General features: G+C 42.2%; 1 protein-coding gene across 6 annotated transcripts in view; it reads right to left on the bottom strand.

Annotated features, from left to right (window-relative positions):
• Positions 1 to 224: 224 nt before the first annotated feature.
• LOC106578792 (uncharacterized) overlaps positions 225 to 27,848 on the bottom strand; it is a 99,103-nt gene continuing 71,479 nt past the window's right edge. For 3 of the 6 annotated variants that reach the window (XM_082965713.1, XM_082965716.1, XM_082965718.1), the window contains 8 exons: positions 20,431 to 23,628; positions 18,818 to 19,075; positions 17,682 to 17,759; positions 12,711 to 12,797; positions 11,812 to 11,989; positions 11,408 to 11,617; positions 1,348 to 1,527; positions 225 to 751 (listed from right to left, as the gene is read on the bottom strand). In XM_082965713.1, coding sequence (XP_082821839.1) covers positions 372 to 751; positions 1,348 to 1,527; positions 11,408 to 11,617; positions 11,812 to 11,989; positions 12,711 to 12,797; positions 17,682 to 17,759; positions 18,818 to 19,075; positions 20,431 to 23,628 — 4,569 coding nt within the window. In that variant the 3' untranslated portion in view covers positions 225 to 371. The remainder of the gene's footprint in view (positions 752 to 1,347; positions 1,528 to 11,407; positions 11,618 to 11,811; positions 11,990 to 12,710; positions 12,798 to 17,681; positions 17,760 to 18,817; positions 19,076 to 20,430; positions 23,629 to 27,848) is intronic. The other 3 variants (XM_082965714.1, XM_082965715.1, XM_082965717.1) reach the window with 3 other exon arrangements.

The raw sequence follows: 27,848 nt of genomic DNA, 5'->3' as shown, positions 1-27,848 counted from the left end.
TTAAGAGCACCACACATTAATACACAAAGCCTGCTTGGTTTCCAATCCTTATTGAGTAAAAATACTGAGTACAGCAGCCCTCACATAGCAAAATACTGAGTACAGCAGCCCTCACATAGCAAACTCAAGACATCAGAGTTCAGACGTCCTGCTATGACGATAACTTCAGTCCATTATAACTCAGCTGAAGGACAAGAAAGGACTGTAAAGTAAAAAGGACTTCATAAATATCAAATCAAATTTTATTTGTCACATGCGCCAAATACAACATTGAAATGCTTACTAACAAGCCCTTAACCGACAATGATGCAGTTTGAAAAGAAAATACCAAAAGAAAAGTACGAGAAATATGTGATTGATTGATAACAGCTTCAGTCTTTCTTCCCAAAGAACTTGTTGAAGACAGACTTCTTGCGTGGCGGAGGCAGACTGGTGCAGGCCCTCAGAGATGGTTCCTGGTCGTGGTGGTACATAGCTTGGTGCTGGTGACGCTGCCTTCTTGAAGTAGAGTCCTGGTGATGTGAGTGGTGCTGCCATCCATCCAGCAGGGGGCGCTGTGGGTCAGTGTGACCGGTGATAGATGGACCACTACCATCACAACTGAGAGTGGGAGAAGCTGCAGACTGCTTGTTTCCTATAATCAGAGTCACTGAGTAGTTTGACCCACAGCCCAGACCCCGGCCCACTGATCCGTAGTCCTGGCCTCGGCCTCCTGGGGGCAGCAACGCTGGTTTAATCTTCTGGTACCTTGCTGAGAGAGAAGAACATGGACATAAATACCAGACAGATTATTTTTCCATTCAAGGCCCAGCATAGTTAAAGGTGCTCCGGTCTGAGAGCTATTGGGCTGAGCAGTGAGTGGTCAGTGTGTGTATCTGAGTTGAAGCAGTGAGTGGTCTGTGTGTGTATCTGAGTTGAAGCAGTGAGTGGTCGAGGTGGATAGTGAAAGTGGGGTTGTCAGTGTGTTAAACTAGGTGGGTAGTATTAGTGGGGTGGTCAGTGTGTTAAACTAGGTGGGTAGTATTAGTGGGGTGGTCAGTGTGTTAAACTAGGTGGGTAGTGATAGTGGGGTGGTCAGTGTGTTAAACTAGGTGGGGTAGTGACAGTGGGGTGGTCAGTGTGTTAAACTAGGTGGGTAGTGATAGTGGGGTGGTCAGTTTGTTAAACTAGGTGGGTAGTATTAGTGGGGTGGTCCGTGTGTTAAACTAGGTGGGGTAGTGATAGTGAGGTGGTCAGTGTGTTAAACTAGGTGGGTAGTGATAGTGAGGTGGTCAGTGTGTTAAACTAGGGGGCAGGTATTAGTGAGGTGAGGGGAACTTGCATTAGTGTCAGTGACGTGTTACTTACCTGAGGTAAATGACTGAAACTTGTTCACTTGACTGAGCCGGTCCTGACCACCTCTATAGACAGAGGAGAAAGGAGGGGAGATGGAGGAGTGGAGGGAGAATGGAGGGATGGAAGAGGAGGAAGGACTGTTCTCTCTGGAACTACCACACAATTTCTGTCTCACGGAGTCATAGCTATCTTCTAGGGAGGGGGGAGAGAGAGACGGGGGGAGAGAGACGGGGGAGAGAGAGAGGCAGGGGAGAGAGAGAGAGAGACAGAGGGGGGAGAGAGAGAGACAGATGGGGGGAGAGAGAGGCAGAGGGGGGAGAGAGAGAGACGGGGGAGAGAGAGAGACAGGCGGGAGAGAGAGAGACGGGGGGAGAGAGAGAGGCAGAGGGGGGAGAGAGAGAGGCAGAGGGGGGAGAGAGAGAGACAGGGGGAGAGAGAGACAGGGGGGAGAGAGAGACGGGGGAGAGAGAGACGGGGGAGAGCGAGAGAGACAGATGGTGGAGAGAAAAGGAGTGAGATGGGAAAGAGACAGAGGGAGGAGAGGGAGAGAGGAGGGGGAGAGAGACAGGGAGCGGGACAGGGCGAGAGAGACAGAGAGGGAGCGGGACGGGAAGGAGAGAGACAGAGAGAGACAGAGAGGGGGGGGAGAGAGTTTGGAACAGGCGAGAGAGATTGGGGGAGCGAGCGAGACAGTGAGGAGAGAGACAGAGGGAGGAGAGGGAGAGAGGAGAGGGAGAGAGACAGGGAGCAGGAAAGGGCGAGAGAGAGGAGAGCGACAAAGAGGGGAGAGAAGTGGGAGAGGGACAGAGGGAGGAGAGGGAGGGGAGCGATGGATGGTGAGAGAGAGGGAGAGAGAGAGAGAGAGAGAGAGAGAGAAAAAAAAATGTTGGCATCATTTGTAATTAAGCCCCAAAACATCCCTGCAGTTCAAAGCAGTGGAAACCCAAGAGCTGAACCCTGAAAAGAGTCCTGAATGTCAGCTACGAAACATACAGATCCTGACCAGGCTCAGCGACCACCAATTGGGTAAAAAGGGAGACACAAAAAGACATGGCTACCCAAAGAGGAGCATCTATGTGGTCACTGCAATACAGGGGATAAAATTATAAAAAACTAAAAGTTAAAATTGAACTAGGGCGAGAGCCCCAGCCTCATATGGACACATTGATACACTGTGATCCATTGGAGGCTACAGACATGACAGCATATAACTCAGAGATAGCATATAGGTCAATGCAGCAGTAGGTCTATAACTACCATATAACTCAGAGATAGCCTATAGGCCAGTGCAGCAGTAGACATATGACTCAGAGATAGCCTATAGGTCAATGCAGCAGTAGGTCTATAACTCAGAGATAGCCTATAGGTCAATGCAGCAGTACACCTATAACTCAGAGATAGCCTATAGGTCAATGCAGCAGTAGGTCTATAACTACCATATAACTCAGAGATAGCCTATAGGTCAATGCAGCAGTAGGTCTATAACTACCATATAACTCAGAGATAGCCTATAGGCCAATGCAACAGTAGACATATAACTCAGAGATAGCCAGTAGGTCAATGCAGCAGTTTACCTATAACTCAGAGATAGCCTATAGGTCAAATCAGCAGTAGGTCTATAACTCAGAGTTAGCTATAGGTCAATGCAGCAGTAGGTCTATAACTCAGAGATAGCCAGTAGGTCAATGCAGCAGTAGGTCTATAACTCAGAGATAGCCAGTAGGTCAATGCAGCAGTACACCTATAACTCAGAGATAGCCAGTAGGCCAATGCAGCAGTAGACCGAAAACTCAGAGATAGCCTATAGGTCAGTGCAGCAGTAGGTCTATAACTACCATATAACTCAGAGATAGCCTATAGGCCAATGCAGCAGTAGGTCTATAACTCAGAGATAGCCTATAGGCCAGTGCAGCAGTAGGTCTATAACTACCATATAACTCAGAGATAGCCTATAGGTCAATGCAGCAGTAGACCTATAACTCAGAGATAGCCTATAGGCCAGTGCAGCAGTAGGCCTATAACTTCTATCGTTAACTAAGTAAAAGACATATGCCTAAAGCCGACAAACAAAAACAGTAAAAAATGTCCTGATGAAAATTCTGGTTCTTTCAATCACATTCATCTCTCTTCTCCGTCTGTCCGCCTCCCTTTCTATCTGTCTTGACTTGAGCTATTGCTAGTGAAGTGCAACATTGTATCAAATCATCGACTGGATCTGTCCAGAAGCTGATGCTAGCAAACTTGCAACGTTGTATCAACGAGCCTATTCCGGGCCCTCAGTTTCCCGGAGCTCTTTTTTATGATGTTTCTGTGTGGTTACAAGTGGTCTGCGTTTGTGAGGCTGGTTCTACGTACTGCCACATTCTCAATAATTATATTGGAGGCGGCTTATGGTAGAGAAATTAACATTAAATTATCCGGCATTCCCTGGTAGACATTCCTGCAGTCAGCATGCCAGTTGCATGCTACCTCAAAACTTGAGACATCTGTGTCAGTTTGTTGTGTGACAAAACTGCACATTTTAGAGTGGCCTTTTATGGTCCCCAGCATAAGGTGCACCTGTGTAATGATCATGCTGTTTAATCAGCTTCTTAATATCCCACACTTGTCAGGAGGATGGATTATCTTGGCAAAGGAGAAGTGATCACTAACAGGGATGTAAACAAATTTGTGCACGGACCAACCTTATGTTGCGTTTATATTTTTCAGTATACAGTACCAGTCAAAAGTTTGGACACACCTACTCATTCCAGGGTTTTTCTTTATTTTTTACTCTTTTCTAAATTGTAAAAGACATCAAAACTATGAAATAACACATATGGAATCATGTTGTAACCCAAAAATATTTTATATCTGAGATTCTTCAAATAGCCACCTTTTGCCTTGCTGACAGCTTTGCACACGCTTGGCATTCTCTCAACCAGCTTCATGAGATAGTCACCTGGAATGCATTTCACTTAACAGGTGTGCCTTGTTAAAAGTTAATTTGTGGAATTTCTTTCCTTCTTAATGCGTTTGAGACAATCAGTTGTTTTGTGACAAGGTAGGGTTGGTATACAGAAGATAGCCCTATTTGGTAAAAGACCAAGTCCATATTATGGCAAGAATGACAGTCCATCAATACTTTAAGACATGAAGGTCAGTCAATCTGGAAAATTTCAAGAACTGAAGTGCAGTCACAAAACCCATCAAGCGCTATGATGAAACTGCCTCTCATTAGGACCGCCATCAGAAAGGAAGACCCAGAGTTGCCTCTGCTGCAGAGAATACGTTCATTAGAGTTACCAGCCTCAGAAATTGCACCCCAAATAAATGCTTCACAGAGTTCAAGTAACAGACACATCTCAACATCAACTGTTCAGAGGAGACTGTGTGAATCAGGCCTTCATGGTCGAATTGCTGCAAAGAAACCACTACTAAAGGACACCAATAATAAGAAGAGACTTGTTGGGCCAAGAAACACGATGTCATGACTGTCCACTAGAATCCAAAATAGATCAGATCAGGTTTGCAATGAATAACTTAAATCAGACCCCCTCTCACCCGTAGAGGTGGAAGGAAATGACTAGTGGGGATTAACAACTCATGTCCTGTTGTAAATCAAGGGAGAAGATCCAGGCCTGAACTCTCCAAATTCACTAAAGGAATGTGCTTTGTCTCAAGAGACCTTTTCCTGCTGAAAGTCTAACACGTTCAAAAGCAACTACTGGAACTAGATTTCTAACGTGGGAAATTGGCAGATGCCATCTATAGAACACTAATGTCAGTTGGTTTGTTATTTTGTGATGTCATTAAAAATGTTATAAAGGAAATACTGTAACTTCGAAAGTATACCCACTACATATATGACTTTTCCATGCTATGCTTTGTGCATATAATATAATGAAATATAACATGAAAAATGATGAGTGTTTTTGTTAAGAGAGGGATGTGATTTGAGAATCTATAAGAGATAATTGTTTTCCACAACTTTGCACAGTGAGCAGTCACCGCCCTGTAGTGTGGTCCGAGAGCGTGTCAGCCTGCCGGAACTGCCCCTTTCAAGCAAAAGGTATACATGGTGGGTTAAGAAAAAAACACATTAGACCAGAAAAACAATGACGCTGCAGCTGCGTGTTTAAAGTGGTTTGAACTTTGACTCTCAACACAAGGTGGAGACGATAAACTCACCTCCTGGACAATCTCTGGTACAGCTGATTAGCTGTCCTAAATAAAGTATCTTCAAAAGCAAATTTAGGTAGGACTATCCCTTTACTCTGCTCAAACCATCGTGTTACGCGACTCTCATCACCACATTGCAGAACCATTGATACGGCTAGCTAGCCTATCTTCAAAGAAGCATCTTCAAGAGCGATTGGAAGGAAAATCAACTCTGTAGTTCTGCTCAGGACTCCACGACAAGTCACCGGAAACCAGACAACTACGAAGAAGGACAACAGTAGAAGACTTATTGGACCCATTCCGGACAATCAGAGCCTTACAAGCGTACCGCAAAAAGGCCCAGCCCCCTTTCCAAGTCTGCCCTGTTCACCGAGAGACCCCCTGCGGGCCCAGGCATTTCACGTGAATACATTCATGATTTCTTACTCAAAGCGGGTTGCAGTTTGTGTGCAAAGTATATGGTGACAGTGGCCAGCTGTCTACACAGTTCTGATAAGCTCCTGCTGTTCATTCAGACCATAGGAACTTGGCAGTAGCTGTCACTGAGTGCATCTCTGGGTCCACCTAGTGGTAACGTCTATACCTGCACTTTCGCCGTTTGACATGACATCAAACAACTATTCTACAAAGCAGTGGTTCCCAAACTTTTTTTAACCCTGGCACACGTTGATGTGATACAAAATTCTGCGGCACACCTAAAATGTAATTATTTATTTGGTGGTAATGACCTCCATCTCATCTGATCCATACTGCAAACAATCAATTTTCTGTGATTTTTTCTTTTGCACATTAAATAGCGTTTATGTTGAAATTGTCATAGTATTGATAGTTACTCACAATGGTTAATTTGTGTGTACCACTTTAAGAGCGTCCCAGGAATCTGTGCCAGAAAGAAGAAAATGTAGCTCCTGTAAAATGTGTTTTTAGATTTTAACGGGTTGGGAAACAGGCAACCTGTGTTCTGCATTGTAAAGGTGAGACTACAGACACTAACGGGTTGGGATACAGATGACCTGTGTTCTGCATTGTAAAGGTACGACTACGGACACTACCGGGTTGGGATACAGACGACCTGTGTTCTGCATTGTAAAGGTGAGACTACGGACACTAACGGGTTGGGATACAGACGACCTGTGTTCTGCATTGTAAAGGTGAGACTACGGACACTAAGCCATGCTCCGTTAGTTTCCATAGCAGAAGCTGTGGTATAGCTAAGCCCAGAGCCACATCTGAATAAATGACAAAAGTAAAGTGATACTGAAGACTTTGCTGGTGATGCGCGCCCCTCAAGTGATACACATGTAACAACAGCTTGAGCACACTGGACTGGAACCAACCATACAGATAGAACCATGTGTAGCCATTTAATGTATTATCTGACCAGCACTAGTGCTGCCAAGACAACATTACATGTGCATTCCACAGGTCACCTATATAAATCAGTGTTCCATAAAAAAAAGCAGATTAGGAAAAGTTTAACAGCACACCTGTACAGTAGTATAGTTATAGTGTATTAGAGTACCAGAATACCAGTAGTATATCGATAATGTATTAGAGTACCAGAGGACCCGTAGTATAGTTATAGTGTATTAGAGTACCAGAATACCAATAGTATAGTGATAATGTATCAGAGTACCAGTAGTATGGTTATAGCGTACGAGAGTACCAATAGTATAGTGATAGTGTATTAGAGTACCATAATACCAGTAGTATAGTGATAATGTATTCGAGCACCAGTAGTATAGTGATAGTGTATACGAGTACCAGTAGTATAGTGATAATGTATTAGAGTACCAGAATACCAGTAGTATAGTGATAATGTATTAGAGTACCAGTAGTATACTAATAGTGTAATAGAGTGCCAGTAGTACAGTGATAATGTATTATAGTACCAGTAGTATAATAATAGTGTATTTGAGTACCAGTAGTATAGTGATAATGTATTGTAGTACCAGAGTACCAGTACAATAGTTATAGTGTATTAGAGTACCGGTAGTATAGTGATAATGTATTAGAGTACCAGTAGTATAGTGATAATGTGTTAGAGTACCAGAATACCAGTAGTGTAGTGATAATGTATTAGAGTGCCATAATACCAGTAGTATAGTGATAGTGTATTATAGTACCAGAGTACCAGTAGTATAGTGATAGTGTATTAGAGTACCGGTAGTATAGTGATAATGTGTTAGAGTACCAGAATACCAGTAGTATAGTGATAATGTATTAGACTGCCAGTAATATAGTGATAGTGTATTATAGTACCAGAATACCAGTAGTATAGTGATAATGTATTTGAGTACCAGTATACCATTAGTATAGTGATAGTGTATTAGAGTACCAGTAGTATAGTGATAGTGTATTAGAGTACTAGAATACCAGTAGTATAGTGATAATGTATTATAGTACCAGAGTACAGGTGGTATAGTTATAGTGTATTCGAGCACCAGTAGTATAGTGATAATGTATTAGAGTACCAGTAGTATAGTGATAGTGTATTAGAGTACCAGTAGTATAGTGATAATGTATTAGAGCACCGGTAGTATAGTGATAGTATATTAGAGTACCAGACTACCAGCAGTATAGTGATAGTGTATTAGAGTACCAGTAGTATAGTGACAATGTGTTAGAGTACCAGAATGCCAGTGGTATAGTGATAATGTATTAGCGTACCAGAGTGCCAGTAGTATAGTGATAATGTATTAGAGTACCAGAATACCAGTAGTATTGTGATAGTGTATTAGAGTACCAGTAGTATAGTGATAGTGCATTAGAGTACCAGTAGTATAGTGATAGTGTATTAGAGTACCAGAATACCAGTAGTATAGTGAGAGTGTATTAGAGTACCAGTAGTATAGTGATATTGTATTAGAGTACCAGTAGTATAGTGATAGTGTATCATAGCACCAGTAGTATAGTGATAATGTATCAGAGTACCGGTAGTATAGTGAAAATGTATTACAGTACCAGAATACCAGTAGTATACTGATAATGTATTAGAATACCAGAATACCAGTAGTATAGTGATCATGCATTAGAATACCAGTATACCAGTAGTATAGTGATAGTGTATTAGAGTACCAGAGTACCAGTAGTATAGTGATAGTGTATTAGAGTACCCGAGTACCAGTAGTATAGTGACAGTGAATTAGTTTACAGGTAGTATAGTGATAGTGTATTAGAGTACCAGTAGTACAGTAATAGTGTATTAGAGTACCAGAATACCAGTAGTATAGTTATAGTGTATTCAGGTACCAGCAGTATAGTGATAGTGTATTAGAATACCAGTAGTATAGTGATAGTGTATCATAGCACCAGTAGTATAGTGATAATGTATCAGAGTACCGGTAGTATAGTGAAAATGTAATACAGTACCAGAATACCAGTAGTATACTGATAATGTATTAGAATACCAGACTACCAGTAGTATAGTGATCATGCATTAGAATACCAGTATACCAGTAGTATAGTGATAGTGTATTAGAGTACCAGAGTACCAGTAGTATAGTGATAGTGTATTAGAGTATCCGAGTACCAGTAGTATAGTGACAGTGAATTAGTTTACAGGTAGTATAGTGATAGTGTATTAGCGTACCAGTAGTATAGTGATAATATATTAGCGTACCAGAGTGCCAGTAGTATAGTGATAATGTATTAGAGTACCAGAATACCAGTAGTATTGTGATAGTGTGTTAGAGTACCAGTAGTGTAGTGATAGTGCATTAGAGTGCCAGTAGTATAGTGATAATGTATTAGAGTACCAGAATACCAGTAGTATTGTGATAGTGTATTAGAGTACCAGTAGTATAGTGATAGTGTATCATAGCACCAGTAGTATAGTGATAATGTATCAGAGTACCGGTAGTATAGTGAAAATGTAATACAGTACCAGAATACCAGTAGTATACTGATAATGTATTAGAATACCAGACTACCAGTAGTATAGTGATCATGCATTAGAATACCAGTATACCAGTAGTATAGTGATAGTGTATTAGAGTACCAGAGTACCAGTAGTATAGTGATAGTGTATTAGAGTATCCGAGTACCAGTAGTATAGTGACAGTGAATTAGTTTACAGGTAGTATAGTGATAGTGTATTAGCGTACCAGTAGTACAGTAATATTGTACTAGAGTACCAGAATACCAGTAGTATAGTTATAGTGTATTCGAGTACCAGTAGTATAGTGATAGTGTATTAGAATACCAGAGTACCAGTAGTATAGTGATAATGTATTAGCGTACCAGAGTGCCACTAGTATAGTGATAATGTATTAGAGTACCAGAATACCAGTAATATAGTGATAGTGTATTAGAGTACCAGTAGTATAGTGATAGTGCATTAGAGTACCAGTAGTGTAGTGATAATGTATTAGAGTACCAGAATACCAGTAGTATTGTGATAGTGTATTAGAGTACCAGTAGTATAGTGATAGTGTATCATAGCACCAGTAGTATAGTGATAATGTATCAGAGTACCGGTAGTATAGTGAAAATGTAATACAGTACCAGAATACCAGTAGTATACTGATAATGTATTAGAATACCAGACTACCAGTAGTATAGTGATCATGCATTAGAATACCAGTATACCAGTAGTATAGTGATAGTGTATTAGAGTACCAGAGTACCAGTAGTATAGTGATAGTGTATTAGAGTATCCGAGTACCAGTAGTATAGTGACAGTGAATTAGTTTACAGGTAGTATAGTGATAGTGTATTAGCGTACCAGTAGTACAGTAATAGTGTACTAGAGTACCAGAATACCAGTAGTATAGTTATAGTGTATTCGAGTACCAGTAGTATAGTGATAGTGTATTAGAATACCAGAGTACCAGTAGTATAGTGATAATGTATTAGCGTACCAGAGTGCCACTAGTATAGTGATAATGTATTAGAGTACCAGAATACCAGTAATATAGTGATAGTGTATTAGAGTACCAGTAGTATAGTGATAGTGCATTAGAGTACCAGTAGTATAGTGATAGTGTATTAGAGTACCAGAATACCAGTAGTATAGTGAGAGTGTATTAGAGTACCAGTAGTATAGTGATAGTGTATTAGAGTACCAGAGTACCAGTTCTATAGTGATGGTGTATTACAGTACCAGAATACCGGTAGTATAGTGATAGTGTATTAGAGTACCAGAGAACCAGTAGTATAGTGATAGTGTATTAAAGTACCAGAGTACCAGTAGTATAGCGATAATGTATTAGAGTACCAGCGTGCCAGTAGTATAGTGATAGTGTATTAGAGTACCAGTAGTATAGTGATAGTGTATTAGTGTACCAGAGTACCAGTAGTATAGTGATAGTGTATTAGAGTTCCAGAATACCAGTGGTATAGTGATAATGTATTAGAGTACCAGAGTAGAAGTAGTATAGTGATAATGTATTAGAGAACCAGTAGTATAGTGATAGTGTATTAGAGTTCCAGGGTACCAGTAGTATAGTGATAGTGTATTAGAGTACCAGAGTACCAGTAGTATAGTGATAGTGTATTAGAGTACCCGAATACCAGTAGTATAGTGATAGTGTATTAGAGTACCAGAGTACCAGTAGCATAGTGATAGTGTATTAGAGTACCAGAGTACCAGTAGTATAGCGATAATGTATTAGAGTACCAGAGTACCAGTAGTATAGTGATATTGTATTAGAGTACCAGTAGTATAGTGATCGTGTATTAGAGTACCAGTAGTATAGTGATAGTGTATTAGCGTACCAGAGTACCAGTAGTATCGTGATAGTGTATTAGAGTACCAGTAGAATCGTGATAGTGTATTAGAGTACCAGTAGTATAGTGATAGTGTATTAGAGTTCCTGTCGTGTTCTTTAATCATCTATATGTAATAAATAATAATTTGGATAAATCCTACTTTCGGTTGGTTCTGTATATCCCAGAGCCAGACTCTTACCACGAGGACCTGTACGTGATGCGGATGTTGGGTCCTGCTGTTTCTCTGGGATCTGACGGTGAGTCTCTCGGGTCAGGACCACTCTCTCCTTGGCTCTGGCCGTCCCTGTGTGGGTACTTGGTGAGAGAAAAGAGGTGGTGAAGTGGACAGGGGGGTCCTGAACCAAGGGGTCGCTGGGTGACGTCATGGAGGAGACATGCTCACTGGGCACTACAGGAAACACACAGATACACAGACAAGAGATATAACATCTTCACCATCAATTATTTATAGTCAATGCATTGTTAAATACATAACAGGTGCATATATTAACTCTCTGTTCATTATGAGTATAATATTGCAGACTTTTTACTCAATAGTTGTGTTTACCCATAGAAACGAGATGCTGTATATTTTGTGTTTACCAGTGTTGGCTTGTATTTTCAGCATCCATTTCTTCATCATGAATCGGGTTGCTGTGTTGAGGAGGTACTCAGAGCCGTCTCTTAAGCGCAGACTGAAACACTGCGGTTTCTTAGTGTTCTCCGGGGCTGAGACACACTCTGCTCCCGTCAGGGTTAGAGACAGGACACACACACAGTTCTGGAGGACACAGGGACATTACTGGACTATTGTGTCCATTTGGGACTACTGAGAATACAATTGTCTTATGAAACATTGTAGAATAAATCACATTTCTGATCACTGTCAACTGGCGTCCCATCTCACAACACAAGGACAGGGACATTACTGGAATCATTAATAAACACATGGTTTATATGGATGTTTCAAGAATAACATTGAAGAGAAAACAAGACCATTAAAACCCATGTCTTATCCATCAGACAGCGCGACTATGTTAGTGATGAGTGGGTCGACTCATAACCCGGGTTGATAGATGTATGGTATAACCCACAGATAACACACTGAAACATGTATGTTATAACCCACAGATAACCCACTGACACATGTATGTTATAACCCACAGATAACACACTGACACATGTATGTTATAACCCACAGATAACACACTGACACATGTATGTTATAACCCACAGATAACACACTGAAACATGTATGTTATAACCCACAGATAACACACTGACACATGTATGTTATAACCCACAGATAACACACTGACACATGTATGTTATAACCCACAGATAACACACTGACACATGTATGTTATAACCCACAGATAACACACTGACACATGTATGTTATAACCCACAGATAACACACTGACACATGTATGAAAGACGACAAATACCAGCACCCCCTATTTGACCTTTTATGTCTGAACTAGCGTCCTGCCTCTTCTCACCCTCAGTGTGTCCTTGCTGTCTTGGTAGAAGCAGAGTGTCTGTTTGTAAAGCACTGCATGATGGGAGCTCCATGCTCGAGACCTGGCCTAGAACAGACAGACAGACACATTAACTATCTGGAGACCTGACCTAGAACAGACAGACAGAGAGACACATTACCTATCTGGAGACCTGACCTAGAACAGACAGACAGACAGACAGACAGACAGACAGACAGACAGACAGACAGACAGACAGACAGACAGACAGACAGACAGACAGACAGACAGACACATTACCTATCTGGAGACCTGACCTAGAACAGACAGACAGACAGACAGACAGACAGACAGACAGACAGACAGACAGACAGACAGACAGACAGACAGACAGACACATTACCTATCTGGAGACCTGGCCTAGAACAGACAGACAGAGAGACAGACACATTACCTATCTGGAGACCTGGACGAGAACAGACAGACACATTAACTATCTGGAAATGTTTTAGATGTTGTAGTATAGAGAGTAGATTTTGTAACTGCTGTAATATAGAGTGTCAATGTACTATAGAGTTTAAATGGTGTAATGTCTGTAGTATAGAGTGTAAATGTAGCATGGAGTGTAAACGTTGTAGTGTCTGTAGTTTAGAGTGTAAACGTTGTAGTGTCTGTAGTATAGAGTGTAAACGTTGTAGTGTCTGTAGCATGGAGTGTAAACGTTGTAGTGTCTGTAGCATGGAGTGTAAATGTTGTAGTGTCTGTAGCATGGAGTGTAAACGTTGTAGTGTCTGTAGTATATAGTGTAAACGTTGTAGTGTCTGTAGTATGGAGTGTAAACGTTGTAGTGTCTGTAGTATAGAGTGTAAACGTTGTAGTGTCTGTAGCATGGAGTGTAAACGTTGTAGTGTCTGTAGTATAGAGTATAATTTGTGTAGTGTCTGTAGTATAGAGTATAATTTGTGTAGTGTCTGTAGTATAGAGTATAATTTGTGTAGTGTCTGTAGTATAGAGTGTACATGGTGTAGTGTCTGTAGTATAGAGTATAATTTGTGTAGTGTCTGTAGTAAAGAGTGTACATGGTGTAGTGTCTGTAGCATGGAGTGTACATATAGTATAGATTGTAAATGTAATATTAAGATGAAATATTGTAGTATAGAGTGTAAATGTACTATAGAGTGTAAATGTTGTATTATAGAGTGTAAATACGGTAGTATATAGCCTAAATGTTGTACTATAGAGTGTAAATACGGTAGTATATAGCCTAAATGTTGTACTATAGAGTGTAAATGTAGTATAGAGTGTAAATATGGTAGCATAGAGTGTAAATATAATATAGAGCAGGGCAGCCCAACCCTCTTCCTGGGGACCTACTGTCCTGTAGGTTTACAGCCCAACCCTCTTCCTGGAGATCAACTGTCCAGTAGGTTTTCAGTCCAACCCTCTTCCTGGGGACCTACTGTCATAGAGTGTAACTGTAGTATAGAGTGTAACTGTAGTATAGAGTGTAACTGTTGTAATATCTGTAGTATAGTGTGTGAAAGTAGTACAGACTATAAATGTTGTAGTGTCTAGTACAGAGTGTAAACGTTGTACTATAAAGTGTACATGTGTTATAGAGTGTAAATGTTGTAGTGTATAGTGTAAATATTGTAGTACAGATTGTAAATGTAGTACAGTCTAAATGTTGGAGTGTAGAGTGTAACTATTGGAGTATAGACTGAAAATGTAGCATTGAGTGTAAATGTAGTATAGAGGATATATTTAGTATAGAGTGTGAATGTGGTACAGATGTGTAACTATAGTATAGAGTGTAAATATAGTATATAGTGTAAATGTAATATAGTGTGTAAATGTAGTACAGAGTGTAAATGTAATATAGAGTGTAAATGTAATATAGAGTGTAAATGTTGGACAGAGTGTAAATGTAATATAGAGTGTAAATGTAATATAGAGTGTAAATGTAGTATAGAGTGTAAATGTAATATAGAGTGTAAATGTAATATAGAGTGTAAATGTAATATAGAGTGTAAATATTGGACATAGTGTAAATGTAATATAGAGTGTAAATGTAATATAGAGAGTAAATGTTGGACAGAGTGTAAATGTAATATAGAGTGTAAATGTAATATAGAGTGTAAATGTTGGACAGAGTGTAAATGTAGTATAGAGTGTAAATGTAGTATAGAGTGTAAATGTAATATAGAGAGTAAATGTAATATAGAGTGTAAATATTGGACAGAGTGTATATTTTGGACAGAGTGTAAATGTAATATAGAGTGTAAATGTAGAGTGTAAATGTAGTACAGAGTGTAAATGTAATGTAGAGTGTAAATGTAATATAGAGTGTAAATATTGGACAGAGTGTAAATGTAACATAGAGTGTAAATGTAATATAGAGTGCAAATGCAGTACAGATTGGAAATGTAATATAGAGTGTAAATGTAATATAGAGTGCAAATGTAGTATAGAGTGTAAAAGTAGTATAGAGTGTAAATGTAATATAGAGAGTAAATGTAATATAGAGTGTAAATGTAATATAGAGTGTAAATGTAATCTAGAGTGTAAATGTAATATAGAGTGTAAATGTTGGACAGAGTGTCAATGTAATATAGAGTGTAAATGTAGTATAGAGTGTAAATGTTGGACAGAGTGTAAATGTAATACAGAGTGTAAATGTAATATAGAGTGTAAATGTTGTGTTATAGAGTGTAAATATGGTAGCATAGAGCCTAAATGTTGTACTATAGCGTGCACGTGTATTGTAGAGTGTAAATATGGTAGCATAGAGTGTAAATATAATATAGAGCAAGGCAGCCCAACCCTCTTCCTGGAGATCTACTGTCCTGTAGGTTTTCAGTCCAACCCTCTTCCTGGAAATCAACTTCCCTGTAGGTTTTCACTCCAACCCTCTTCCTGGGGACCTACTGTCCTGAAAGGTTTTCAGTCTGTTTTCAACAGGACGGTAGATCTCCAGGAAGAGGGTTGTGAAGCACTGATATAGAGTGTAACTGTAGTATAGAGTGTAACTGTAGTATAGAGTGTAACTATTGTAATATCTGTAGTATAGTGTGTGAAAGTAGTACAGAATATAAATGTTGTAGTGTCTAGTACAGAGTGTAAACGCTGTACTATAAAGTGTACATGTGTTATAGAGTGTAAATGCTGTAGTGTACAGTGTAAATATTGTAGTATAGATTGAAAATGTAGTATAGAGTTTAAATGTCGGAGTGTAGAGTGTAACTATTGGAGTATAGACTGTAAATGTAGCATTGAGTGTAAATATAGTATATATTTAGTATAGAGTGTGAATGTGGTACAGAGTGTAACTATAGTATAGAGTGTAAATGTAATATAGAGTTTAAATGTAATATAGAGTGTAAATGTAATACAGAGAGTAAATGTTGGAGAGAGTGTAAATGTAATATAGAGTGTAAATGTAATATAGAGTGTAAATGTTGGACAGAGTGTAAATGTAATATAGAGTGTAAATGTAATATAGAGTGTAAATGTAATATAGAGTTTAAATGTTGGACAGAGTGTTAATGTAATATAGAGTGTAAATGTAATATAGAGAGTAAATGTTGGACAGAGTGTAAATGTAATATAGAGTGTAAATGTAATATAGAGTGTAAATGTTGGACAGTGTGTAAATGTAATATAGAGTGTAAATGTAGTATCGAGTGTAAATGTAATATAGAGTGTAAATGTAATATAGAGTGTAAATGTAATATAGAGTGTAAATGTAATATAGAGTGTAATTGTAATATAGAGTGTAAATGTAGTATAGAGTGTAAATGCAATATATAGTGTAAATGTAATATGGAGTGTAAATGTAGTATAGAGTGTAAGTGTAATGTAGAGTGTAAATGTAATATAGAGTGTAAATGTAATATAGAGTGTAAATGTTGGACAGAGTGTAAATGTAATATAGACTGTAAATGTTGGACAGAGTGTAAATGTAATATAGAGTGTAAATGTAATATGCAGTGTAAATGTAATATAGAGTGTAAATGTAATATAGAGTGTAAATGTAATATAGAGTGTAAATGTTGGACAGAGTGTAAATGTAATATAGAGTGTAAATGTAATATAGAGTGTAATTGTATTATAGAGTGTAAATGTAGTATAGAGTGTAGCTGTAGTATAGAGTGTAACTGTTGTAATATCTGTAGTATAGTGTGTGAAAGTAGTACAGACTATAAATGTTGTAGTGTCTAGTACAGAGTATAAACATTGTACTATAAAGTGTACATGTGTTATAGAGTGTAAATGTTGTAGTGTATAGTGTAAATATTGTAGTATAGATTGTAAATGTAGTATAGAGTTTAAATGTTGGAGTGTAGAGTGTAACTATTGGAGTATTAACTGTAAATGTAGCATTGAGTGTAAATGTAGTATAGAGGATATATTTAGTATAGAGTGTGAATGTGGTAGAGTGTAACTATAGTATAGAGTGTAACTATAGTATAGAGTGTAAATGTAATATAGAGTGTACATGTAGTATAGAGGGTAAATGTAATATAGAGTGTAAATGTAATATAGAGTGTAAATGCAATATAGAGTGTAAATGTAGTTCAGAGTGTAAATGTAATAGAGTGTAAATGTAGTATAGAGTGTAAATGTAATATAGAGTGTAAATGTAATATAGAGTGTAAATGTAGTATAGAGTGTAAATGTAATATAGAGTGTAAGTGTAATATAGAGTGTAAATGTAGTATAGAGTGTAAATGTAATATAGAGTGTAAATGTAGTATAGAATGTAAATGTAATATAGAGTGTAAATGTAATATAGAGTGTAAATGTTGGACAGAGTTTAAATTAAATATAGAGTGTAAATGTAGTATAGAGTGTAAATGTAGTATAGAGTGTAAATGTAGTACAGAGTGTAAATGCAGTATAGAGTGTAAATGTAATATAGAGTGTAAATGTAGTAGTATCGCTTGTAAATGTAGTATAAATGCAATATCTGTAGTATTGCTCCCCTCTCACCTTCTTTCCTCCCACCTGCAGCTTGTGTTTCCTCTCCAGGGTTCCCTCCATCGTCTGCAGCTCAGACCCACTCCCATTCTGATGACAGGTTTGAAAGAAATGCATGACCAAAGAGATCAACACATCCCAATTTCAGCCAGAGATCAACACATCCCAATATCAGCCAGAGAACACATCCCAATATCAGCCAGAGAACACATCCCAATATCAGCCAGACAACACATCCCAATATCAGCCAGAGAACAACACATCCCAATATCAGCCAGAGAACACATCCCAATATCAGCCAGAGAACACATCCCAATATCAGCCAGAGAACACATCCCAGTATCAGCCAGAGAACAACACATCCCAACCAGACACAAAAATGACACTTTTATTTACTCAGATAATAGTATCTGATAGAAAAGGCACAAATTCACTAAGATGCCTAACCAGCTGACTAACTAGCTGACTAACTAGCTGACTAACTAGCTGACTAACTATAATTACCAGATGACTAACCAGCTGACTAACTAGCTTTGTAACTAGCTGACTAAATAGATGACTAACTAGCTGACTAACCAGATGGCTAATCAGATGTCTAACTAGCTGACTAACTAGTTGACTAACTGGAGGACTAACTGGAGGACTAACTGGAGGACTAACTAGACTTATCAGGTGGCTAACTAGATGACTAACTAGCTGACTAACTAGCTGGCTAACTAGTTGACTAACTGGAGGACTAACTAGATTACTAAGTAGATGGCTAACCAGATGGCTAACTAGTTGACTAACTAGAGGACTAACCAGACTAACCAAATGACTAACTAGTTGACTAACTAGAGGACTAACTAGACTAACCAGATGACTAACTAGAGGACTAACTAGAGGACTATCTAGACTAACCAGATGACTAACTGGTTGACTAACTAGAGGACTAACTAGACTAACCAGATGACTAACTAGTTGACTAACTAGAGGACTAACTAGACTAACTAGAGGACTAACTAGACTAACCAGATGACTGACTAGTTGACTAACTAGAGGACTAACTAGCTGTATGAGTGTGTTGTCTTTTCCTCCGGGTCACCCTCCATAGTGCCACATCACACCTCTGTGACCTGACTCTGTCCCTGCTGCTCCTGGTCTCTCACCATAGTGCCACATCTCCCCCCTGCGGCCAGACTTTGTCCCTGCTGCTCCTGGTCTCTCACCATAGTGCCACATCTCCCCCATGTGGCCAGACTTTGTCCCTGCTGCTCCTGGTCTCTCACCATAGTGCCACATCTCCCCCATGTGGCCAGACTCTCTCCCTGCTTTTCCATGACACCCTCCAGAGTGCCACAACTTGAAGCTTGCTGATTGTCTCTGTCCAGACCCATGTGGACAGACAGCAGGCTCATTGATGGGACCTGGAGAGAGGGGAGAGGTCCTCTCAGGGTCAAGACTGACATTCACTGAGTTTAGTGAACGTATTTACAAGTATTTGCTGAATGGAGGCATTTGTCTGTTACTGACAATAAGAGAAAATTGATAACAGTTGTAAATAAAAGAGTGAATCAGTGATAAGAGATACAACTGAGATGCAGTAGAGACAGTAGAGTAGAGACAGCAGAGTAGAGACAGTAGAGTGGAGACAGTAGAGTAGAGACAGTAGAGACAGTAGAGTAGAGACTGTAGAGTAGAGACAGCAGAGTAGAGACAGTAGAGTAGAGACAGTAGAGACAGCAGAGTAGAGACAGTAGAGTAGAGACAGTAGAGTAGAGACAGTAGAGACAGTAGAGTAGAGACAGCAGAGTAGAGACAGTAGAGTAGAGACAGTAGAGTAGAGACAACAGAGTAGAGACAGTAGAGTAGAGACAGTAGAGACAGTAGAGTAGAGACAGCAGAGTAGAGACAGTAGAGTAGAGACAGCAGAGTAGAGACAGTAGAGTAGAGACAGTAGAGACAGCAGAGTAGAGACAGCAGAGTAGAGACAGCAGAGTAGAGACAGCAGAGTAGAGACAGTAGAGTAGAGACAGTAGAGACAGTAGAGTAGAGACAGTAGAGTAGAGACAGTAGAGTAGAGACAGCAGAGTAGAGACAGCAGAGTAGAGACAGTAGAGTAGAGACAGTAGAGACAGTAGAGTAGAGACAGTAGAGTAGAGACAGTAGAGTAGAGACAGCAGAGTAGAGACAGCAGAGTAGAGACAGTAGAGTAGAGACAACATAGTAGAGGCAGTAGAGTAGAGACAGCAGAGTAGAGATGCAGTAGAGACAGTAGAGTAGAGACAGTAGAGTAGAGACAGCAGAGTAGAGACAGCAGAGTAGAGACAGTAGAGTAGAGACAGTAGAGACAGTAGAGTAGAGACAGTAGAGACAACAGAGTAGAAACAACAGAGTAGAGACTGCAGAGTAGAGACAGTAGAGACAGCAGAGTAGAGACAGTAGAGTAGAGACAGTAGAGACAGTAGAGTAGAGACAGTAGAGACAACAGAGTAGAAACAACAGAGTAGAGACTGCAGAGTAGAGACAGTAGAGACAGTAGAGTAGAGACAGCAGAGTAGAGACAGTAGAGACAACAGAGTAGAGACTGCAGAGTAGAGACAGTAGAGACAGTAGAGTAGAGACAACAGAGTAGAGACAGTAGAGTAGAGACTGCAGAGTAGAGAGAGTAGAGTAGAGACAGTAGAGTAGAGACTGCAGAGTAGAGACAGTAGAGTAGAGACAACAGAAGCTCACTGATCTCAGAGGTCAAAATCAGTGAGCCTGTCAAAGTAGACCTCACCTTTGAACAGCCTGTGTCCTCCATCTTCTCCTCCTCATCCTCTTCCTCCTCCTCTCTATACTGGTAGATATATCTCTTCTGGTCCTCTACTTCCGGTAGCTTGACTGGGTCTGCTGCTGTTTCATTGACCAGTGCTGTGGTCCTCCAGGGTTGGTCCTGAATAGGGAAAGCTGCCCAGGACCTCCTGTCTCTGTAAGGCAGGATAGGGAGCTCTTCTCTGGAGTTAGGGTCTTGGCTAAAGCCCTGGTCCTGGCTGTACCCCAGTAGGGTTTGGAGGGAGGATGGGAATGTGAATTCAGCCACCAGAAGGTTAGGGGCAGAGGCTGTTATCAGCTTTCTGTAGGGAGGAACCTGGGGCTGGGCCTGGTTCTGGGGAGGTGACAGGGGGTCTGTGGTCAGTCCTGGGGTGTTGCTACTTCCCCCCTCCTCCTCCTCTTGGTGTGGCTGGTACATGATGTCAGAGGAGATACTCTGTCTGTAACCGTTGCTATGGTTCCAAATGTCCTCCAGTTCCTCCTCGAACTCCTCAAACTGCTGGTGGTCTGGATGGATGAGGAGGTCGGGGTGGACCAGGTCCGAGTCGAGTTCTGTCTCTGTCTGGTGGTCTGGATGGATGAGGAGGTCGGGGTGGACCGGGTCAGAGTCGAGTTCTGTCTCTGTCTGGTGGTCGGGGTGTCTGTTTCTGGGTGTTGTTTTTGTCTCTGGGTGGGCAGGAGCTGGGGTTGCTGCGGGGTTTTCACTGGGTCTGGACACAGCCTCCATACGTTCCACCTCCAGACACACTAGCCTCCCCAACACAGTCCTCCTGGGCTGGAGCTCTTGGGGAACATCAGCAGCATTGAGCTTCAAGCTCCCAGAGTTGGAGGCACCAGAGATGCCAGAGTCCATAGAGTCTTCCATCATACTCCCTAACCCACTGATCTTCAGATTCACAACCATCTGACATGCTTGGCAGGTCTCCTGGAGGTCAACACTCTCTCTTTGGGTCTTCAACCTATGATGGTACTGGTGTCCATCCTCATGGTTCTGATAGGCTGAGGAGGGACAGGGGTCTTTCCTCTCATGGTTCTGATAGGCTGAGGAGGGACAGGGGTCTTTGCTCTCATCGTTCTGATAGGCTGAGGAGGGACAGGGGTCTTTGCTCTCATGGTTCTGATAGGCTGAGGAGGGACAGGGGTCTTTGCTCTCATCGTTCTGATAGGCTGAGGAGGGACAGGGGTCCTTGCTCTTTACAATGGGACTTCTACTATCCACGGCTCTTTCCCTGTAATTGTAATGGTCTCGGTTCTTTGGAAGGGAACTCTTTGGACAATAAGCTGTGATTGGTGGTTGCTTGCTGGAGACGAGCTCTGACCACTCCTGCCCAGGCTCCTGGTGTACGGTCTGGATCTGTGATCGGGATAGGTCATCGCTTGGTACGTTCTGATCCCAGTCCTCATCCAGGGCAGGAGGAGGAGGAGGAGGAAAATCTGTATCTAGATTAGACAGAGGCTCCAGCTGAATAGCCTGTGTTAGTGGCTTTGTCTGTTTCAGTATTTGTGTCTGTGTCTGTACTGTCTGTGGCCGTGTCTGTGTCTGTGTCAGTAGCGGTTGTGTCTGTGTCAGTAGTGGCTGTGTCTGTGTCAGTAGTGGCTGTGTCTGTGTCTGTGTCAGTAGCTGTTGTGTCTGTATCTGTGCCAGTAGTGGCTGTGTCTGTGTCAGTAGTGGTTGTGTCTGTATCTGTGTCAGTAGTGGCTGTGTCTGTGTCAGTAGTGGTTGTGTCTGTGTCGGTGTCAGTAGTGGTGGTGTCTGTATCTGTGTCAGTAGTGGTTGTGTCTGTGTCAGTAGTGGTTGTGTCTGTGTCTGTGTCAGTGTCAGTAGTGGTTGTGTCTGTGTCAGTAGTGGCTGTGTCTGTGTCAGTAGTGGTTGTGTCTGTATCTGTGTCAGTAGTGGTTGTGTCTGTGTCAGTAGTGGTTGTGTCTGTGTCTGTGTCAGTAGTGGCTGTGTCTGTGTCAGTAGTGGCCATGTCTGTGTCTGTGTCAGTAGTGGCCATGTCTGTGTCTGTGTCAGTAGTGGCTGTGTCTGTGTCGGTGTCAGTAGTGGTTGTGTCTGTATCTGTGTCAGTAGTGGTTGTGTCTGTATATGTGTCAGTAGTGGCCGTGTCTGTATCTGTGTCAGTAGTGGCTGTGTCTGTGTCAGTAGTGGTTGTGTCTGTATCTGTGTCAGTAGTGGTTGTGTCTGTGTCTGTATCTGTAGTGGCTGTGTCTGTGTCAGTAGTGGCTGTGTCTGTATCTGTGTCAGTAGTGGTTGTGTCTGTACCTGTGTCATTGTTTCATATCTGTAAGTAGTGATGGCCTCATTGTCTGAAGCTCTGTGTGTGTCTGAGGGAGGGGAGCGGGTCAGTGTTTTTGAGGTAGGGGGTCCATCTAAAGGGTGAGAGGGAGGGGAGCGGGTCAGTGTTTTTGAGGTAGGGGGTCCATCTAAAGGGTGAGAAGGAGGGGAGCGGGTCTGTTTGAAAGAGCTGAGGGCTGCGTGTGTCTCTGTGTGAGGGTTGGGATTGAGGTTTGGGTTGGGGGTCCCCCTGTGTTCTGGGAGTCCTATAGTGATGACGTCCTGTATACTGGGGATCAACCTCATGTCTTTGGAGAGGTCAAATGTCAAAACAGACCCCAGAGACAGGAACCTGCAGTGGCTCCACACCTGGCCCCTGGGTGGAGCTATAGAGACTGCCTCTGTCACTGCATAGGGGCTGACAGTGTAGACCCCAGAAGATTCATCTTCAATATCCCTGGCCAATGGGTTATCCATGTAGTCCTCGAGCTCCACCCCCTGCCCTGGCCCCACCCCCTCGGCCTTTAATAAGCTCTTCTTCTTCCTCCGGCCCTCCTTCATTGGCCAGGTCTGGGTGTCGTACAGCGTGATTGGCTGGGGTGCAGCTTCAGCATTGCATGCCACCTCTGTCTGCTCCTCCCCCTCTACAACCATGATTCTCTGAACGGTGTGACGGCCAGCGTCTCCCTTCCTTCTCCTCTTCTTGCTCCTTCTCTTCAGACTAGACAAGATGGAGGTGTTCTTGGGGAGGGAGGAGGAGAAAGAGACGCAGGGATGAGGAGGCCCAGAGGAGGAGGAGGAGGAGGAGGAGGGGGATGAAGAGGAGGAGGTCTTGGTGTGGAGGCGGGGCAGTAAAATACTCTCAGGAGCTGAGGTCATGTTGTTGTCCTTTAAATAGAGGAGGAGAGGAGAGGAGGAGATAGGAGAGGAGACAGAGTTAGAGAGGAGAGAACACAGGTTTAGACAGGAGAGGAGGAGATAGGAGAGGAGACAGGGTTAGACAGGAGAGGAGGAGATAGGAGAGGAGACAGGGTTAGACAGGAGAGGAGGAGAGGAGAGGAGACAGGGTTAGACAGGAGAGGAGGACATAGGAGAGGAGACAGGGTTAGACAGGAGAGGAGGAGATAGGAGAGGAGACAGGTTTAGAGAGGAGAGGAGGAGATAGGAGAGGAGACAGGGTTAGAGAGGAGAGGAGGAGATAGGAGAGGAGACAGGGTTAGAGAGGGAAGGGAGAGGAGGAGATAGGAGAGGAGATAGGGATAAAGAGGAGACAGGGATAGAGAGGGAGAGGAGAAGAGACATGGTTAGACAGGGATGGAGAGGGAAAGGAGACAGGGATAGAGAGGGAGAGGAGAAGAGACAGGGATAGAGAGGGAGAGGAGAAGAGACAGGGATAGAGATAGAGAGGAGAAGAGACAGGGATAGAGATAGAGAGGGAGAGGAGAAGAGACAGGGATAGAGAGGGAGAGGAGAAGAGACGGGGGATAGAGATAGAGAGGGAGAGGAGAAGGGACAGGGAGAGGAGAAGAGACAGTGATAGAGAGGGGGAGGAGAAGAGACAGGGATAGAGAGGTAGAGGAGAAGAGACAGGGATAGAAAGGGAGAGGAGAAGAGACAGGAATAGAGAGGGAGAGGAGAAGAGACAGGGTTAGACAGGGAGAGGAGAAGAGATAGGGTTAGACAGATAGAGGAGAAGAGACAGGGTTAGAGAGGAATGGAGAGGAGGGGCAGAGATAAGAGAGGAGACAGAGATAGAAAGGGGACAGTATTGGACAGTTATGTTTCATATTGTGAGATTGTTAGTGCATAATGGTTATCAGGGCAGAGAGCCTCATGCAGCATTCCCCTGCAAACAGAACATGCGTCCCCAATGGCACCCTATTCCCTACCCTGGGTAAAGTAGTGCACTATATAGGGAATATACACTCAGTATGCCAAACATTAGGAACACCTTCCATATATTGAGATGATTTATTTATTTATATCACCTTTATTTAACCAGGTAGGCCAGTTGAAAACAAGTTCTCATTTACAACTGCGACCTGGCCAAGATAAAGCACAGCAGTTCGACACATACAACAACACAGAGTTACCCATGGATTAAACAAACATACAATCAATAATACAGTAGAAAAATCTATATACAGCATGTGCAAATGAGGTAGGATAAAAGAGGTGAGGCAATAAATAGGCCATGGTGGCAAAGTAATTACAATATAGCAATTAAACACTGGCATAGCAATTAAACACTGGAATGGTAGATGTGCAGAAGATGAATGTGCAAGAAGAGATACAAGGGTGCAAAGGAGCAAAATAAATAAATAAATACAGTATGGGGATGAGGTAGTTGGGTGGGCTATTTACAGATGATCTATGTACAGGTGCAGTGATCTGTGAGCTGCTCTGACAGCTGGTGCTTAAAGCTAATGAGGGAGGTAAGAGTCTCCAGCTTCAGTGATTTTTGCAGTTCGTTCCAGTCATTGGCAGCAGAGAACTGGAAGGAGAGGCAGGCAAAGGAAGAATTGGCTTTGGGGGTGACCAGTGAGATATACCTGCTGGAGCCCGTGCTACGGGTGGGAGCTGCTATGGTGACCAGTGAGCTAAGATAAGGCACGGCTTTACCTAGCAGAGACTTATAGATGACCTGGAGCCAGTTTGTTTGGCAACGAGTATGAAGCGAGGGTATGTTTGGCAGCGTGAGTAAAGGAGGCTTTGATGCAAAATAGGAAGCCGATTCTAGATTTAATTTTGGATTGGAGATGCTTAATGTGAGTCTGGAAGGAGAGTTTACAGTCTAACCATACACCTAGGTATTTGTAGTTGTCCACATATTCTAAGTCAGAACCATCCAGAGTAGTGATGCTGGACAGGCGGGCAGGTACGGGCAGCGATCGGTTGAAGAGCATGCATTTAGTTTTACTTGCATTTAAGAGCAGTTGGAGGCCATGGAAGGAGAGTTGTATGGCATTGAAGCTCATCTGGAGGTTTGTTAACACAGTGTCCAAAGAAGGGCCAGATGTATACAGAATGGTGCCGTCTGCGTAGAGGTGGTTCAAAGAACCACCAGCAGCAAGAGCGACATCATTGATGTACAGAGAAGAGAGTCGGCCCGAGAATTGAACCCTGTGACACCCCCATAGGTCCAGACAACATGCCCTCCGATTTGACACACTGAACTCTATCAGAGAAGTAGTTGGCGAACCAGGCGAGGCAGTCATTTGAGAAACCAAGGCTGTTGAGTCTGCCAATAAAAATGTTGTGATTGACAGTCAAAAACCTTAGCCAGGTCGATGAATACGGCAGCACAGTAATGTCTCTTATCGATGGTGGTTATGATATCATTTAGGACCTTTAGCGTGGCTGAGGAGCACCCATGACCAGCTCTGAAACCAGATTGCATAGCAGAGAAGGTAAGGTGTGATTCGAAATGGTCGGTAATCTGTTTGTTAACTTGGCTTTCGAAGACCTTAGAAAGGCAGGGTAGAATAGATATAGGTCTGTAGCAGTTTGGGTCTAGAGTGTCTCCCCATGTCACGCCCTGACCTGAGGGAGATGGTTTATTTCTCTATTTTGTTAGGTCAGGGTGTGGGGTGGGCAGTCTATGTGTTATATTTCTATGTTGTTTTTTCCTTTGATTGGCCGAGTATGGTTCCTAATCAGAGGCAGCTGTCTATCGTTGTCTCTGATTGGGAATCATACTTAGGCAGCCCTTTTTTCCTTTTTCAGTGTGGGATCTTGTTTTCGTACAGCTCAATAAGCCTGCAGAACGTGACATTCGTTTTTCGTTGTTTATTATTTTGATTTAGTGTTCTGAGTTACAATAAAGAAATATGAGCACTTATCACGCTGCACCTTGATCCTTTTGATGATCGTCACACCCCCTTTGAAGAGGGGGGTGTCCGCGGCAGCTTTCCAATCAATGGGAATCTCAGACGATACAAAAAAGATGTTGAACAGGCTAGTAATAGGGGTTGCAACAATTTCGGCAGATAATTTTAGAAGAGAGGGTCCAGATTGTCTAGCCCGGCTGATTTGTAGGGGTCCAGATTTTGCAGCTCTTTCAGAACATCAGCTATCTGGATTTGGGTGAAGGAAATGTGGGGGAGGTTTGGGCGAGTTGCTGTGGGGAGCGCAGGGCTGTTGACCTGGGTAGGGATAGCCAGGTGGAAAGCATGGCCAGCCGGAGAAAAATGCTTATTGAAATTCTCAATTATAGTGGATTTATCGGTGGTGACAGTGTTTCCTAGCCTCAGTGCAGTGGGCAGCTGGGAGGAGGTGCTCTTATTCTCCATGGACTTTACAGTGTCCCAGAACTTTTTTGAGTTTGTGCTACAGGATGCACATTTCTGCTTGAAAAAGCTAGCCTTTGCTTTCCTAACTGCCGGTGTATATTTGTTCCTAACTTCCCTGAAAAGTTGCATATCACGGGGGCTGTTCGATGCTAATGCAGAACGACACTGGATGTTTTTGTGCTGGTCAAGGGCAGTCAGGTCTGGAGAGAACCAAGGGCTATATCTGTTCCTGGTTATTTTTTTAATGGGGCATGCTTATTTAAGATGGTGAGGAAGGCACTTTTAAAGAATAACCAGGCATCCTCTACTGACGGGATGAGGTCAATATCCTTCCAGGATACCCTGGCCAGGTCGATTAGTAAGGCCTGCTTGCTGAAGTGTTTTAGGGAGCGTTTGACAGTGATGAGGGGTGGTCGTTTGACCGCGGACCCATTACGGATGCAGGCAATGAGGCCGTGATCGCTGAGATCTTGGTTGAAAATAGCAGAGGTGTATTTGGAGGGCAAGTTGGTTAGGATGATATCTATGAGGGTGCCCGTGTTTACGGATTTGGGGTTGTACCTGGTGGGTTCATTGATAATTTGTGTGAGATTGAGGGCATCAAGCTTAGATTGTAGGATTGCCGGGGTGTTAAGCATGTCACAGTTTAGGTCACCTAGCAGCACGAGCTCTGAAGATAGATGGGGGGCAATCAGTTCACATATGGTGTCCAGGGCGCAGCTGGGGGCAGAGGGTGGTCTAAAGCAAGCGGCAACAGTGAGAGACTTGTTTCTGGAAAGATGGATTTTTAAAAGTAGAAGTTTGAATTGTTTGGGC

Source organism: Salmo salar, chromosome 19 (genome assembly GCF_965601325.2).
Source record: "Salmo salar chromosome 19, fSalSal1, whole genome shotgun sequence".
In the NCBI taxonomy this organism is placed as follows: Eukaryota; Metazoa; Chordata; class Actinopteri; order Salmoniformes; family Salmonidae; genus Salmo; species Salmo salar.
The sequence above is the reverse complement of the archived record's forward strand: the minus strand, read 5'-3'. Positions and strand labels throughout refer to the sequence as shown.